This window comes from Rhinopithecus bieti, unplaced genomic scaffold (assembly GCF_001698545.2).
Source record: "Rhinopithecus bieti isolate Rb0 unplaced genomic scaffold, ASM169854v2 scaffold_20175, whole genome shotgun sequence".
Classification (NCBI taxonomy): domain Eukaryota; kingdom Metazoa; phylum Chordata; class Mammalia; order Primates; family Cercopithecidae; genus Rhinopithecus; species Rhinopithecus bieti.
Genome location: NW_016809984.1, coordinates 159647 through 177159, shown reverse-complemented (window position 1 = coordinate 177159; position 17513 = coordinate 159647). Strand labels below are relative to the sequence as shown.

The window sequence follows — 17513 nt, the reverse complement described above, 5'->3', positions numbered from 1 at the left end:
CGTTTCAAAAAAAGAAAAAAAAAAGAAAGAAATATATAATCATATAACTGTAAAAAAACAGATCCAAACATACCAAAAAACTTTCTGCCATCACAATTAAATGTTTCTGAAGTGTGGCATGGTGTAGAAGTATAAAACAGTTGCTGATCTTGAAGAGGTGAGCAGGACAGACATTCGTAATAATGAGCTAGAGTCTAGTTCTAGTCTAGATTAGGTAATGTGAGACCACGGGAATATTGTCGTAGGAGCACTAGACGTGGATTCAAAACATAGACCCCTTACTTGTGAGTTATTGTATGAACTTAGACATGTAACCTAACTCCCTGAGGCTCTGTTTCTTCATCACAAAAAAATGGTAGGAACACTAACACTGATTTCTGTAGAGATGAGAAACAAACAGGGTTTCTCAGCTGGGTTTCCGGCCTACCTGAGAACAGAGAAAAGGAAGAGCAAGTTTAAATGTTTGGAAGTTGAAGTAAGTTGGAACCTGACTCCTCCCTGTTTGGTGATCTGTAATACACAAAAGGAAGTGTACTTTTTTATTCAAAAAATACATTTATCTGAATTCAGACTATTAAACCATACTTTACCTGTATTAGCATATTTCATAACTTCTGTAACTCATGCTTTAATGATTTATGGCAAACTCATACTAGCCTTGATCAGAGAGGTGACCCTGGCAGTTATCGAGCATTAACTCTGGAGGACTGTTGCCACTGAAACTTTCTACACACTGTAATTTAGTGTTCCTATCCAAGGTGGCCACTAAATTGCACTTCTTCTATTTTCACCCTCTGGAGAATGGTAAAAAAGCATGATTTGCAAATATTGTCAAGTCCAAAGTGTGTTTCTATCCTACTAAGGTAGCCAAATGCATCTCTATATGTTAGAATGTTCTGCAGATGTGAAAAACCCTTCCTGGGTTTATGAAAGTGAGAAGGATCTGCATCTTTAGCTGCCTCTGGCATCCAGTACATCACAGGGTGTGGTCAGTCCAGTCTGCAGTCTCAGGCTGCCCGAGCCACAGATTCCCAGTGACTTCATTTGTCAAACAAACTGACAGGTGTTGGTCAAGAAAATACTGATCAAGTTGGATTTTTGTTTTTTGTTTTTTTGGTTTTTTTTTTGAAACAAGGTCTCGCTCTGTCACCCAGGCTGCAGTGTAGTGGCGCGATCTCGACTCACTGCAACCTCTGCCTCCCAGGTTCAAGCAATTCTCCTCCCTCAGCCTCCCAAGTAGCTGGGATTACAGGCACCTACCACAACGCCCAGATAATTTTTGTATTTTTGTAGAGACAGGGTTTCACCATGTTGGCCAGGTGGTCTCGAACTCCTGACCTCAAGTGATCCACCCACCTCGGCTTCCCAAAGTGCTGGGATTATAGGCATGAGCCACGGCACCTGGCCTTCAAGTTGTTAAAAGAAAGTATTATTGTCAATGACTGAGTATTTATAATGACAGAGATTCCTGAAATTACTCCGGTGATGCTCCTGGTCCTGAGGCCTCCTTTAGAGTACAGGGGAGCCTTGATATTGAAGGCCATGGAGGGAAGAACCAGCAGAGCAGCATCTCCAAGCACCAGCATCTGGGTTCGAGGAAAAGGTGCATGCACTTTGTGCTGGTAACACCTGCATCAGATTCCCAAGATGCTCTGAAACAGACGTATTTACTGGAGTAAAATACTGCCTTGCAGGCCGCACGCAGTGGCTCACACCTGTAATCCCAGCATTTAGGGAGGCCAAGGCGGGCGGATCACCTGAGGTTGGGAGTTCGAGACCATTCTGGCCAACATGGTGAAACCGCCCCCCGCCCCCCCATCTCTACTAAAACTGCAAAACTTAGCTGGACATGGTGGCACACGCCAGGAATCCCAGCTACTCAGGAGGCTGAGGCACGAGAATCGCTTGAACCCAGGTGGCAGAGGTTGCAGTGAGCTGAGATGGTACCACTGCACTCCAGCCTGGGCGACAGAGCAAGACTTTGTCTCAAAAAAAATTAATTAATTAATTATTAAATATACTGCCTTACAAAGGAGAGGGCAAAATAGAGTATTTCTTATGCTGACTGACAATGCAAGTGACATGAAAATAAACCCCAGGGGCCAGGCGCGGTGGCTCAAGCCTGTAATCCCAGCACTTTGGGAGGCCGAGACGGGTGGATCACGAGGTCAGGAGATCGAGACCATCCTGGCTAACACCGTGAAACCCCGTCTCTACTAAAAAATACAAAAAACTAGCCGGGCGAGGTGGCGGGCGCCTGTAGTCCCAGCTACTCTGGAGGCTGAGGCAGGAGAATGGCATAAACCCGGGAGGCGGAGCTTGCAGTGAGCTGAGATCCGGCCACTGCACTCCAGCCTGGGCGATAGAGCGAGACTCCGTCTCAAAAAAAAAAAAAAAGAAAAGAAAAGAAAATAAACCCCAGGATTCAACTCTAGACCAGCAACTCTTACTACTATGCCTGTGAACTCTCTGGGAAACTTACATATGTAAATTCCTACATCCTACTCTGGCAGTCGGCTTCGTTTGGTCTAGGGTGGGTCTGGGACTCCTCACTTTTAGTAACTGTCCCTGCTGATTCTTTTTTTTTAAATAATGGTTTTATTGGGATATAATTCACTTACCATAAAATTCACTCCATTAAAGCATACAATTTAGTGGTTTCTAGTATACTGTGTTGTGCAACAACCACCACTCTATAATTTTAGAACATTTCCATCATCCTGCCCCCAAAATTCATACCTATTAGCAGTCACTTCTCACTTCCCCGCCTCACTTAGCCCCTGGCAACCACTAATCTACTTTTTGTGTCTGGATTGGCCCATTGTGTGTGTGTGTGTGTGTGTGTGTGTGTGTGCATGACGGAGTCTCGTTCTGTTGCCCAGGCTGGAGTGCAGTGGCGTGATCTTGGCTCACTGCAACCTCCACTCCTGGGTTCAAGTGATTCTCCCACCTCAGCCTCTAGCTTAGATTACAGGCACCGGCCACCACACCCGGCTAATTTTTATATTTTTAGTAGAGGTGGGGTTTCACCTTTTTGGCCAGGCAGGTCTTGAACTCCTGAGCTCACCTTAGCCTCCCAAAGTGCTGGGATTACAGGCATGAGCCACCACGCCCGGCCAGGATTGGCCTATTCTGAAATTTCTTGAGAATTGAATTACACAATGTGTGATCTCTTGTCAGTGGCTTCTGTCACTTACCACAATGTTTTCAGGGTTCATCCATGTTGTAACATGTATCTCAACTTCATTCCTTTTTATGGCTGAATACTGTTCCATTGTATGTATAGAACACTTTTGTTTATCCAGTTATTTGTTGGTGGATGCATTAAGCATAAGAAAAATGATATGTAGGCCTGGGTTCAGTGGCTCACACCTGTAATCCTAGCACTTTGGGAGGCCAAGGTGTGTGGATCACTTGAGCTCAGGAGTTCAAGACCCGCCTGGCCAACATGGCAAAACCCCGAAACCCTGTCTCTACAAAAAAAATACAAAAAAACAAAAAACAAACAAACAAAAAAGCCGGACAGGGTGGCGCGCTCTTGCCTCAGTCACAGCTACTTGAGGGGCTGAGGCAGGAGGATTACTTGAACCAGGAAGGTCGAGACTGCAGTCAGCCAAGATTGTGCCACTGCACTCCAGCCTGGGTGACAGAGTGAGACTCTATCTCAAAAAAGAAAAAAAAAAATGCAGAACTCCTAGAAATGGGCAGACTTAGGTTGTTAGCAGAGAAGTTGTACCTTTGGTACTGCCTCCATCTATCTGGTGTGGTGCTCTAAGGGCTTGATGTGCGGTGCTTTTGTGCAGGGCGTAGTTTAAGCATTTGGTCCAAGAAGGATGCAGTCCGTAGTTTCACCAAATTTGTCCCCAGGTGTTGTTCTGAGGCAGCACACTGCCTTTGGCTTCTCTTACTCCTCAGCTGCTTCAGATTCTTCTATCTTCTATCTTCCTCCAAATGCGAAAATATTGGTTTGTTTCTGAAAATATAACGAATCAGATAAATAAATAAAGTTATGCATAGGCCTAGAGCAACCCACTTTAAATTTTTTAAAACCTTTTCATTGGCTGGGTGCAGTGGCTTACGCCTGTAATCCCAACACTTTGGAAGGGCAAAGTGGGAGGAGTGCTTGAGGCCAGGAATTTGAGACCAGCCTGGGCAACATGGTGAAACCCTGTCCCGACAAAAAATATGGAAATTAGTCAGGCATGGTAGTGCACACCTGTAGTCCCAGCTACCTGGGGCAGTGGGGAGCTGAGGTAGGAAGATCACCTGAGCCCAGGGAGGTCGAGGCAACAGGAAGCTGTGATTGCACCACTGCACTCCATCCTGGGCAACATACCCTATCTCAAAAAAAAAAAAAAAGTTTTGTTTAAAGAAAATGAGGAAAATGAAGCATCGAGACTCCAGAATGAGCTGCACTATGTAGTTAGACACAGCAAGAGTTGTATTACATTGTTTGTGTGCTTTTATTTCTCAAGTTGTTTTTGGAAACAAATAATTTCCAGATACGTTTGCTAAGAATGCTCAGACAAGAAAACAACAATTTTTGTTCTCCTGTAATTGCTATGGTTTCCCCTCTATTTTTTGCCTGCTCTTCATAAGCTAATAAAACTAAGAGATATTGGAATCACTAAAGCTGAATAGCCGGTGGCTTTATTTGCAACACAAAAACTATTTAAAATGTAATTTTATTAATATGTAATCATTTACAATCCTGTAAACCAAAAAATAACAGGCATCTCAATCAATTTAGAGGTTTATTTTGCCAAGCTTGAGGAGACTCCTGGGAAAAAGAAACACAAGTCCCAGTAAAACCTGTCTCCTGGCCAGGCACGGTGGCTCACACCTGTAATTCCAGCACTTTGGAAGGCCAAGGCAGGTGGATCACTTGAGGCCAGGAATTCGAGACCAGCTTAGGCAAGGTGGCAAAACCTCATCTCTACTAAAAATACAAAAATTAGCTGGATGTGGTGGTGCATACCTGTTAATTCCGGCCGCTCAGGAGGCTGAGTTACAAGAATCACTTGAGCCCAGGAGACGGAGGTCGAAGTAAGCCAAGATCGTGCCACTGCACTCGAGCCTGGGTGACAGAGCGATTCTGTCCCCAAAAAATAAAAAATTAAAAAGATCTGTGTCTCCTGTGCTTTTTCCAAAGAGGTTTTGAGGACCTCAGTGTTTAAAAGTGGAACAGTGAGCAGGAGGGGAAGGAGGAAAAGAAAAAAGGGGAGAAGGGTAGGCAGTGAGGCAAGTGGTCACATTCTGGTGAGGCTCTGATTAGTGCTCAGTGAATCCACGTTTTCCCTGGGAAACGAAGGGAATGGGGAAAAGTCAGTTGTGTATTCATCCAACTCTCAGTTGGTCTACATTTGATACCAGATAAAGTTAGCATGTGAAATTACAGCTATCTGTTTGGGAACAAAAGGAAGGCAGTTTTTTTTGTGTGTGACTCAGTTCCCAAGCTGTTATTTTCCCTTTGGCATAGTGAGTTGGAGGTCCTGATATTTTATTTTTGTTTCACAATCTAAGCGGTGGGTTTTTTTTTCTTCTTTTTTTTAAATTTTAAGGGCGGCTGCTCCATAAGCAAAGCAGGGCTACCCCATAGGCAGAGTAGTCTAAACTATTTTTTAGGAGATGGGGTTTTGCTGTGTTGCCCAGGCTGGGGGGCAGTTGCTTTTTTTTTTTTTTTTTTTTGACCTAGGCTTGAGTGCAATGGTGCGCTCTCGGCTTGCTGCAACCTCTACCTCCTGGGTTCAAGTGATTCTCCTGCCTCCACCTCCCAAGTAGCTGGGACTACAGGCGCACACCACCATGTCCGGCTAATTTTTCTATTTTTAGTAGAGACGGGGCTTCACCATGTTAGCCAGGCTGAACTCCTGACCTCAAGTGATCTGCCTGCCTTGGCCTCCCGAAGTGCTAGGATTACAGGCATGAGCCACCATGCCTGGCCTGCAGTGGCTATTCACAGATGCCATTATAGCTCACTGCAGCCTCAAACTCCTAGTCTCAAGCAGTTCTCCTGCTTCAGCTTCTCCAGTAGCAGGGACTACAGGCTTGCATCACTGTACTCAGCTAAACTTTTTTTTTTTTTTTTTGAGACAGAGTTTCACCCTTGTTGCCCAGGCTGGAGTGAATGGCGTGATCTCGGCTCACTGCAACCTCCGCCTCCTGGGTTCGAGCCATTCTCCTGCCTCAGCCTCCTGAGTAGCTGGTATTACAGGCGTGCACCACCCGGCTAATTTTGTATTTTTAGTAGAGACAGCATTTCTCCATGTTGGTAAGGGTGGTCTCGGACTCCCGACCTCAGGTAATCCACCCACCTCAGCCTCCCAAAGTGCTGGGATTACAGGTGTGAACCACTGCGCCTGGCCCTAAACCTTATTTTTAAATTTAGTTTAACAGGGCTGGACGCGGTGGTTCACGCCTATAATCCTAGCACTTTGGGAGACCGAGGTGGGCGGATCACTTGAGGTCAGGAGTTCGAGACCAGCCTGGCCAATATGGTGAAATCCTATCTCTACCAAAAATACAAAAATTAGCCAGGTGTGGTAGTACATGCCCGTAATTCTAGCAACTAAGGAGGCTGAGGCAGGAGAATCACTGAACCCAGGAGGTGGAGGTTGCAGTGAGCTGAGATTGTGCCATTGCATTCCAGATTGGGCAACAGAGCAAGACTCTGTCTCAAAAAAAAAAAAAATTAGTATAACAAATATTACGCTTTTGGTGTCCAGTTATATATAATACATATTTACTTATGCTTCAGAGCTGACATACCAAGTTTAGATTAGTAAAGGGCACTGGGAAATTATAATTGTGTGGATTTTATTCCTCACTCCACCTCTTCCCCTGTGCATTTATCTTATTTTTTTCACGGAATATATACTGTACTTACATAATTTATTTCCACTGAGATAGAATGCACATAACATTCACCATCTTTTTTTTTTTCCTTTTCTTTCTTGAGACGGAGTTTCACTCTGTCATCCAGGCTGGAGTGCAATGGTGCAATCTTAGCTCATGGCAATCTCCTCCTCCCGGGTTCAAGTGATGCTCTTGCCTCAGCCTCCCAAGAAGCTGGGATTACAGGCATGTGCCACAACACCCGGCTAATTTTTTGTAATTTTAGTAGAGACAGGGTTTCACCATGTTGGTCAGGCTGGTCTCGAACTCCTGACCTCAGGTGATCCACCTGCCTCTGCCTCCCAAAATGCTGGGATTACAGACGTGAGCCACCACGTCCAGCCAACATTCACCATCTTAAACTGTACAGTTCACTGGCTTGTGGTGTATTCACCATATTGTGCAACTACCACCACTATGAAATTTTAGGACATTTCTATCAGGCTCATACTCCAGCCTGGGTGACAGGGCAAGACCCTGTCTCAAAAAAGAAAAAAAGAATACTTGAAAAAACCCCACAAAGATACCAGTCAAATGCAGTAGTGAGAAGAGGGGAAGAGTAGAATAAGGAGTTGGATGCGTAACTGACTGTGAATAATCAACTGAGTTGACTCACTGCCTTCAGACCAGTCCCACCCAGCGTCTTAACTTCTGAACCCTCCAGTCAACATCATGTCAATGGCCAAACAAAATTCTTGAGCCAAGAAAAGATTTTACAGTATTCACTTTAGCAAGAGGAACAACAGGGTTAGATTATGGACTGGGTTGATAAACATCATCAGCTATAGATGTTAGATACTTTTCTTCAGCTTATAGGACTTAGTTTCTGAAACTTACAGAAATGTTCAAGCCTACAAAAATTACATGAACTCTTGTGTAGTCATCAGCTAGCTTCAAAATTTTGTATGACTTTTAGTCTAATTTTGTTTGTTTGTTTTGAGACAGAGTCTCAAAAAAGAGTCTCGCTTTGTTGCCCAGGCTGGAGTGCAGTGGGGCGATCTCAGCTCACTGCAACCTCCACCTCCCAGGTTCAAGTGATTCTTCTGTCTCAGCCTCCCCAGTAGCTGGGATTACAAGTGCCCACCACCATGCCCACCTAATTTTTGTATTTTTAATAGAGACAGCATTTCCCCATGTTGGCCAGGCTGGTCTCAAACTCCTGACCACAAGTAATCCACCCGCCTTGGCCTCCCAAAGTGCTGAGATTACAGGCATGAGCCACCATGCACAGCCAGTCTAATTAAAATTATTAGTAATAAGCCCATCTGGTTAATAGAAAGTTCTATTTTTATGGAAAGCAGTTGAGTGGGAAAATGTGTTATTACTATCAATCATTCCATTATGTCTCTTGGAATATAGTCTACTTGGATCACAAGACCAAATTGCCTAAAAAGAAATAAGGAACCTTGGGTTGTGTAAAAACTCAAGCTCTCTTGAAGCCCAGCCCTTTGATTTCTTGGGAGTGAGAGATGCCCAGGCCAGAACATTGGCCTCTGTGGCCTTTGATTTACCATATTTAAATGCAGATTCCAGAGCAGCCCTCAGACAGTTGGCTTTGGTACGTCTTGGTACATTGGAGAGGCGCCCAGGAATCTGCATGTCTGACAGGGTTCCCAGGTTGACTGGAACTAATCCCCGGTAGACCACACTTTGGAAAATAGTTCTGTCTCACAATCCCAGACCTGTAAAGTGATAATGAAGTTTATCATGGTATTTTAAGTCACAGAGCATCCCAACTAGCAAATTCAGCTGGGTTCGTTACTTAATTAATGGTTTTTGGTTTGTTTGTTTTTTTTTTTTTTGACACAGGGTCTCACTCTGTCACCTGGACTGGAGTGTAGTGGTGCAGTCTCAGCTCGCTGCAACCTCCATCTGCTGGGCTCAAGAGATCCTCCCACTTCAGCCTCCCAAGTAGCTGGGACTGCAGGCATGCACCACCACACCCGGTTAAGTTTTGTGTTTTTGTAGAGACGGTGTTTTGCCATGTTGCCCAGGCTGGTTTCAATCTCCTGAGCTCGAGTGATCAGCCCACTGCAACCTCCAAAAGTGCTGGAATTACAGATGTGAGTTACCGTGCCCAGCCAGTTAACAACTGCTAATCATCAGAGACAAAAAGGGAAAGGTCAATTTTTTATAGCAGCATTTTTAATATTTTGTGAATTCGGAAATGCTGATGGATTGATTGCTGAGTGTGCAGGGGATTCTATGCCCCTCAGTGCCAGCCTCTGAAGCCCCCTGCACTTGCTTCTCAGTATACGGCATCAGCCGTTTCTCTAGAGATCGTGGTTTTCATGCTGGAAGTTATTACTCCCTGATGGGAAGTGAGTTCACTTAAGTACCAAGTTGTTTAAGTGCTTTTTGTGATCTTTGACCTCCAGGTTCACACATGCATCTCTGTGCATTAGACACAGTGGACCTTTTTCCTTTTGGAAAAGCTGTGCTTCCTGAGAACTATAGGGAAACTGTTTTCTTGAGGGCATGGGAGGAGTTACAGAGTTGACTGTGACCCAGGCACAGCCCTGGTGCTGTCGATGACAGCAAAGACTGTGTCTCACTCATCTTTGAGTCCTCTGGTGCATCCTGCACACGGCCTGGCACCTTGTCCTAGTGCCAGTGAAAGGGGATGCCAGCTTGGAAGAGAGCTGCTGGCTCATATGGAACAAGGTTGGATTCTTGTGGGTTTGGTCTGCATGGAGGGTGGTGGCAGTGGTGGGGAGGGGCTGTTCTCCCTGACGTCCACCGGGGCCTCTGCCAGATGCTGGACAGAAGAGTAGTGTCTGTGGGCCCAGCCAAGGGGAGGGACTCCAGAAGCTTTCAGCTCTGCAGAGCTTTGTAAGAGGGACAATGAGTTCCTTCCTGTCCCTGAAAGGCCTTTCAGCGCTATGCTGCATGATGGGATGGGCAAGCCCTGGGGCCTGGCTGTTTTAAAGAAGTAGGCTTGGTTACAACATAGATCGAGCCCTACAATGTCTGGTGCTGAGTTGTTGGGTAGGGGGACAGCTGAACTCCATGGACAGGCCAGAGCTCCATGTTCCTGTCCACCCACACACACACAGTTGGCAGACATGTCTGTTCCTTTCCTTGCTCCCTCACCTCATGGTTCCCCAGCCTCCCTCTTGTTCATTTGTTACCCAGGTGCACTCTCCTTTTCTTTTTCTCTTCCTCTCTGGCTTTCCTCCCTTCCTCTCCTTCTTCTCAAAAGCTACCTGCATGTCTTGAAGTTCTGCCCTTTGATTTCTCTGGAGGGAGAGGATGCCCAGGCCAGGACATCAGGCAGCCATCCCATCACCTAACAGGGAAACCATCCTGGGAAATAGGGTTAGGAATCTTGGAAACTGGAGGAGTTGGGAGGGGGCTTCCCTGGAAAAGTAATGTGAATACCCAGTATCTTGATATGCCTTGAGCTGTAGTCAAGGAGGTGGCTCCCCTCCACTAGAGACGACCAGCTAGCTGGTGTTCATGCCTTACAGAAGGACTGCGTGGCCCATCCTGTTGGCCTTCTCTGATGGGCCTCACCTTGCCAGCACCTTCACCTGAGCCATGTCCATTTATGCTCGTGTTGGGAGACACTTCTTCCCACAGAGTTCTGGAAGGACTTGCTATGAAGCAATGAAGTTTAATCAGTTACTTCAGTTTATATGGGGGTCGGGCACCAGAGTCTTCAACTGCTACTTCTGAGCTGAGGCTGCTGCCTTGGTGTCCACACAGGCCTTGCTATTTGGGGGGTTTAAGGAACTCAGTGGGATTCCTGGGTTTGCCAAGATCATCTCCTGGTGTTCCTCAGACCAGACAGATGACCTCGTGACTGGGTGTTTCTTCCTCCTCAGTTTGGAGGAGCTGGGAGGGGCTCCCCATGCGGGGCTCTGTAGACAAGGGCAGTGTGGGTTTACACCCAGTGTCAGGGTTCGCAGAAGGCTAGAGTATCCCTGTGGAGACAGTTCCACTTTGGTGTGTGGTTTATGTCTTGTGTCAAATAAAAGGGCAACTACTTTCTTTCTTCTTTGGGGACTATTAGCTCATCACAGTGGTTCTTAGAGAGCCTGAAAAAGCACTGGGTCTTGTTGTTATTTATGTTTTGCTTTCTAAGTTTGTATGTATTCTTAAAATTTTTGGTGAACTTAGCTAAAAGATATATACAAAGATGGCCAGGCACAGTGGCTCACGCCTGTAATCCCAGCACTTAAGGAGGCTGAGGCGGGCAGATCACTTGAGGCCAGGAGTTCAAGATCAGCGTGGCCAACAAGGTGAAAAACCATCTCTGCTAAAAATACAAACATTAGCTAAGGGTGGTGGTGCACACCTGTAATCCCAGCTACTGGAGAGGCTGAGGCATGAGAATCACTTGAGCCCAGGAGGCGGAGGTTGTGGTGAGTCGAGAGCACGCCACTGCATTCTAGCCTGGGCAACAGAGCCAGACTCTGTCTCAAAAAAACAAACAAATGAACAAAAAAGATATATACAAAGAGGGTGGCATGAGTTCTGAATCCGGGTGGACCTCGGGATTGCACCCTTGCTCTACCTGCTAGACTGGGGATTCCAAATTGTGTGTTCTTTCCACCCCCTGCTCCTGGGTGGAACCTATCAGGGATAAATAGTTTGGAGTGTGGGCCTAGATTTGCTCCCCTCTGAGGGAGGCCCTGCTGTCATGGCTCACTGGGTGTGCATCCCTGTCCCCCTAGGCGACCTGGAGCTCCCCTTGGTGCTGACATGATGACAGTGTGCAGGCCGGCCAAGGGCAGCCACAGCCAGACTGAAAACCTGAGCTGCCAATTGGCTGACAAGTAAGAACACTTCTCCCCCGACAGTGTAGACGCTGGCTCAGCTTCTTACTCTCCTACCACCTTTCCTTGATGCATTCCAATTCCAGGTTTATTTTTCTAACTACTAGGATGTTCAGGTGTTTTAATTATGTTTGAGCCCTAAGTCTTTGCAGCTGTACCTGTCCACAGTCAGTTTTCCCATCTAATATCAGCGTGCTTGTTTCCTTCTCCCCAGATGGAGCCCTTTCTCTGATCCTCTCACATTCCACAAAGCAGTTGGCAGCCACTGAGGGGTTCTCAGCTCTGCGCCCCAGGCTGGAACCCCTTACAGGGTGGGAGAATCCTGTAAACAGGAACTCTAGAAACTCTTGGGCCGGCAACCACATGGAGCAGGAACTCTGTCCTTGGGGACTCGTAGGGCGGTTGCGGCATCCTTGCCTCTGTTGCATGAGTTTTATAAATCCAGTGTGAGCTTTCAGCAAGCCATCGTTTGTTCCTCTCGAGTTTTCAGACAGAGTTTCCATGACTGTGATGTCACTCCATGTGTTTGGGCTCTTAGACAATAACTATGATACTTACAATAATAATAGTTTCCATTTGTTGATACCAAGATTTAGGAATGTATGCTGTAGTTTGGGCATATTACATGTTAACTCATGAATTCATTCATTCATTGAATAAATATTTGTTGACTAGTTGCTATGCACCAGACACAGTAAACAACATAAATGTGGCCTCTGACTCATAAAGTTTCAGTCTGCAGAAGGAAGATGAAAAACTTAGGATTCAAGACTCAAGTCCCTCAATTCCAAAGCCCATGTATTTAACTAGGCAATAGTGCCTCACAGCACATAGGACATTAATAACCATGTTGTAGATCATCAGTCATCCCCATGCAGGCACTAACCTGGATTGTTGTGGTTTTCTTTCTTTCTTTTTTTTTTTGAGACGGAGTCTCGCTCTGTCGCCCAGGCTGGACTGCAGTGGCCGGATCTCAGCTCACTGCAAGCTCCGCCTCCCGGGTTTACGCCATTCTCCTGCCTCAGCCTCCCGAGTAGCTGGGACTACAGGCGCCCGCCACCTCGCCCGGCTAGTTTTTTGTATTTTTTAGTAGAGACGGGGTTTCACTGTGTTAGCCAGGATGGTCTCGATCTCCTGACCTCGTGATCCGCCCATCTCGGCCTCCCAAAGTGCTGAGATTACAGGCTTGAGCCACCGCGCCCGGCCAATTGTTGTGGTTTTCATGTGTGTGTCTGTCTCTCTTCAACTTGCCTCTAGCACCATGAGAGCAAGGACTATCACTTCTGCCTTTTGAACCCTCAGTGAAATAACACACTGATTCTGACTAAAATCTGAATCCATGCTAATGTCCCCAGTGGTGACGGAACAATTTAAAAATATTTTCTCTTTGTAAACACACTGTTTTGAACCCTAATTGTTTATTTAAATAAGGAATTCTGCCTTGATAGCTATATTTAAAATAGGAAAATGTGTTTGCCAAAAAAATGTGTTTGCATTTTCACAAGTTTCTAATTTATGCCGTGCAACCAAGAACTGTGGCGTAATTTATGTGCTAATGTCTCCATTGAGGAAGAGGTCTTTACACAAACAACCTTTAGAATAGAAAGCTGAATAGTAACAAGATGCATGAAGTTGCTACTTATTCATCTCTCACGGTGAACCTTAACTGGAGTTTCTGAATTTCCATGCAGTCAGATCTATACATTCAGAAAATGGGCACCATGAGGTGTTAGCTAGTGTCGGCACATCTAAAGTCACTGTGCCCAGTCATAACCTTTGCTGGTGGAAGAATGTTTGCATTGGAAAACACAAATACTCTCATTTTTGTTAGACTAATCTAAAAATGTTTTCCTTTCAAAATGATTTTTAAAATCTTCATGGCTTTACCTAATCTCCTAAAATTACACTGGGAAGCATATATCATTACATATACATCTAGACCAGAACTTTCTTCAGTGATGGAAATATTCTTCTTCCCCATCCAGTACAGTAGCCATCAGCCACATGGCGCTTCTGAGTCCTTGACATGTGGCAGGTGTAACTGAGGAACTGAAGCTTGAATTTCATTGGATTTAAGGTTAAATAGTCATGTGTGGCTGGTGGCCACTCTATTAGACAGTGCATTTCTAGGCCAAGTGTGAAGTCTGAATCTGCCTCTTTATTCAGGCATTCATTCATGCACCAGATATTTATTGACCACCAACTCTCCTGGGCATTGTTCTGGGTGCTAGGGGTGTAGACTTGGCCACAAGAGGCCAAAATAACAGAACAATCCCTGTTCTGGTGGCAAGGCTCATGGAGAGCTCACTCTAGTGAGGCTCCATTCCCGAGGAGGTTCTGTTCAGATGCACCCAATCACTGTGGCTTTGCCCACTTGAATCAGACAATTTGTCAAGTTCAGGGGTAGCACAAACTTCATGACTTGTGATGTCGTTTTAGTTTTCAAATAGTCATTGCAAAGAACTGCCTGCGGATACAAAAAGCAGGAAAAACAGCGTATGTAATCTTTTACCTCATGAAATTACTCCTATTTTATTTCTATTTTTATTTTTGAGACAGTCTCTGTCGCCCAGGCTGGAGTGCAGTGGTACAATCTCAGCTTACTGCAATCTCTGCCTCCCAGGTTCCAACAATTCTCCTGCCTCAATCTCCTAAGTGAGTAGCTGGGATTACAGGGCCTGCCACCACACCCGGCTAATCTTCGTATTTTTAGTAGAGATGGGGTTTCACCGTGTTAGCCAGGCTGGTCTCAAACTCCTGACCTCGTGATCCACCCGCCTGGGCCTCCCAAAGTGCTGGGATTATAGGCGTGAGCCACAATGCCCGGCCCATATTATTATTATCTTCATTTTACAGAGGTGGAAACTGAGGTTTAGAGGATTTAAACAACTTGCCTAAGGTCACGTGGCTGAATTAGGATTTAAACCCAAGCCTATTCGACTCCAAAACCTGATTGCTCCTTCATTTCACCATGCTGTCTCCCCAAGAAAAACACAAATTGATGGTTTAAAAAAATTTTTGCTAGGCCGGGCCGCCAGGGGGCCTCAGCCCTGCTGAATCCCAGCCCACTTTGGGAGGCCGAAGACGGGCTGGATCACAAGGTCAGGAGGATTGAGCACCATCCTTTTGCTAACACGGGGATGAAACCCCGTCCCTTACTAAAAATACAAAAAACTAGCCGGGCGAGGTGGCGGGCGCTGTAGTCCCAGCATACTGGGGAGCGCTGAGGCCAGGAGAATAGGCCGTAAACCTGGCGACGGAGCCTTGCAGCTGCAGCTGAAGATCCGGCCACTGCACTCCAGCCCGGGGGACAGAGCAAGACTCCGGTCTCAAAAAAAAAAAAAAAAAAAAATTTTGTAGAGATGGGGGTCTTGTTATGTTGCCCAGGCTGGTTTTGAACTCCTGGCATCAAGTGATCCTCCCACTTCAGCCTCCCAAAGTGCTGGGATTACAGGCGCGAGCCACGGCACCCTGCCCACAAAGTGATTTTTTTTTTTTAAATGGGGATTTCAATGTTTGTGGTTTGTGACTTTCATATAACATTTATATCTAAGTTCTAGCAAATCTCTGTGACCAGCCAAGAACAATAAGAATCACTCACCTGGTGTTTGTCTTTCTTGTGCAGGGTCAAGGTGGAAGGTCCAAGGACTGAGAAAGACCCTCGAAGGCATCCGCTTAAGTCCTCCATTCCTTTCCTAGAGACTGATCAGGAGTCGGGCTTCAGAAGGACCCCCCCCGGAAGGGCTCCGCAACCTCACGCTAGAGTCGAGAATGGATATGTTCAGCTTGGATATGATCATCAGTGACCCAGCTGCGGAAGCCAGCAGGGCTGGGAAGAAGCAGCTCAGAGGCGCTCAGAACCCTTGCTCATCTGCCAGAGCCGGACCCTGGCACAAGTCCCTCAACATAAAGGACAAGATATCAGAATGGGAAGGGAAGAAAGAGGTGGCTGCTCCTGCACCCAGCAGGAGAGCAGATGCACAGGGGGATTATCTGACGTCCTGTCTGGTGGAGAGGAGGAGTAGTGATGGGGTGAGAACTCAGGTCACAGAGGCTAAGAATGGAATGAGGCTAGGAACAGAGAGCACAGAGAAGGAGAGGAATAAAGGAGCAGTGAACGTCGTGGGACAGGACCCAGAGCCGGGGCAAGACCTAAGCCAGCCAGACCGGGAAGTGGATCCTAGCTGGAGCCGAGGCCGAGAGCCAAGACTTGGCAAGCTGCGCTTTCAGAACGATCACCTCTCAGTGCTGAAGCAGGTCAAGAAACTCGAGCAGGCTTTGAAGGATGGGTCAGCAGGGCTGGATCCTCAGCTGCCAGGAACTTGTTACTCCCCACACTGCCCACCTGAAAAGGCAGAGGCGGGGCCCACCCTTCCTGAGAACCTGGGAGGCGGGAGTGGCTCCGAAGTCAGCCAGAGGGTCCACCCCTCCGACCTGGAAGGCAGGGAGCCTGCCTCCGAGGCTGTGGAGGACAGGAAAGGTTCATGCAGAAGGCCCTGGGACCGGAGCCTTGAGAACGTGTACAGGGGCTCGGAGGGTTCCCCCACAAAGCCCTTCATCAACCCTCTGCCAAAACCCCGGAGAACGTTCAAACATGCTGGAGAAGGGGACAAAGATGGGAAGCCTGGCATCGGCTTCAGGAAAGAGAAAAGAAACCTGCCTCCTCTGCCCTCTCTACCTCCCCCACCTCTGCCCTCCTCTCCCCCGCCGTCCTCTGTGAACAGAAGACTGTGGACTGGGAGACAGAAATCCAGTGCAGACCACAGGTAGGTGCCGGTGTGGCGGGGCAGAGCTTTGCCACCTGACTCTCTCAGTGGTTTATGTCCCATCCTAACTGTCTGTTCTCAGCTGAATTATTTGTTTTATTAAACTGATGAATCTTGTAGACCAGAGATGGTTCATAGCTTAAGATACTTTGTTAATTAACCTGGAAACTTGGTAACTGATGCATGTATTTTGTGTTTGTTCTCAGTCCTCAAAAAAGAAGAGTATTTGCTTTTAAAAATTACCCTTTAGATGTAATAAGGACTTGGAATTGGGACAGTAACCAAGAGTTAAATGAAGGACTCATGTTAACCCTGGCAGTCTACAACCTGGTAGTCCCTGCTAACTACCAGTGCTTGAATTTTTCTTGGTATGGGCTTTAGAAACACACTGCCTGGAGTCTACACTGGCCCTATCAGTGTCTATCTATGTGAGCTTAAACAAGTTATTTAACCTCTTGAAGCCTCAGTTTCCTCATTTATACATATGGATGCACGCACTGTGAATATTTTACAATGTTAAAATAACACATTAAATAATAAAGCATGTTAATGCTTAAAAATAAAATCTGTGCTTCGAAAACAATTTTTCTATTTTGCAACTTAATCTCTAGTCCATTTCTGTAACATGCTACTTGGTTTGATACCCACTAATCTAGAGACCAGGTTTAGAGCAATCTCCTCAGGACAGTTGTCATACTCCCTTTCATCATTTCACCTCCTATTTTCTCCTGACCCACTCCATTGAGCTTTGGTAACCTCCTCCTGAAACTACCCTGTCCCAAGGCCACCAGTAACCTCCATCTTGCTAAATCCAATTGCCAGTTCTTTGTTCTTTTCTTAATTGGCCCCCTCAGTATTCGAGGAACACCTGTTGACTCGCTCCATCTTGAAACACTTCCTTCATTTGGCTTCTGGGTCACCCACGTCCCTGGAAGTCCTGTTTCTCTGGCTCCTCTGAGCTCCATTCTTTTTTCCTTCTGTCTGTCAGAGCACACCCCGAACCTATCCCCACCTCAACCCAGGGCCAGACCTGAGACTTTTCTTTTTTTTTTTTTTTTTTTTTTTTTTTTTT

At 46.3% G+C, this 17513-nt stretch overlaps 1 protein-coding gene across 5 annotated transcripts in view; it reads left to right on the top strand.

Moving 5' to 3' along the window:
- DENND2A (DENN domain containing 2A) overlaps positions 1-17513 on the top strand; it is a 131413-nt gene that overhangs the window by 23152 nt on the left and 90748 nt on the right. For 4 of the 5 annotated variants that reach the window (XM_017891064.1, XM_017891063.1, XM_017891060.1 and 1 more), the window contains exon 2: positions 15301-16441. In XM_017891064.1, coding sequence (XP_017746553.1) covers positions 15447-16441 — 995 coding nt within the window. In that variant the 5' untranslated portion in view covers positions 15301-15446. Of the gene's footprint in view, positions 1-11573; positions 11676-15300; positions 16442-17513 lie in introns of all 5 variants that reach the window. The other variant, XM_017891061.1, reaches the window with a different exon arrangement.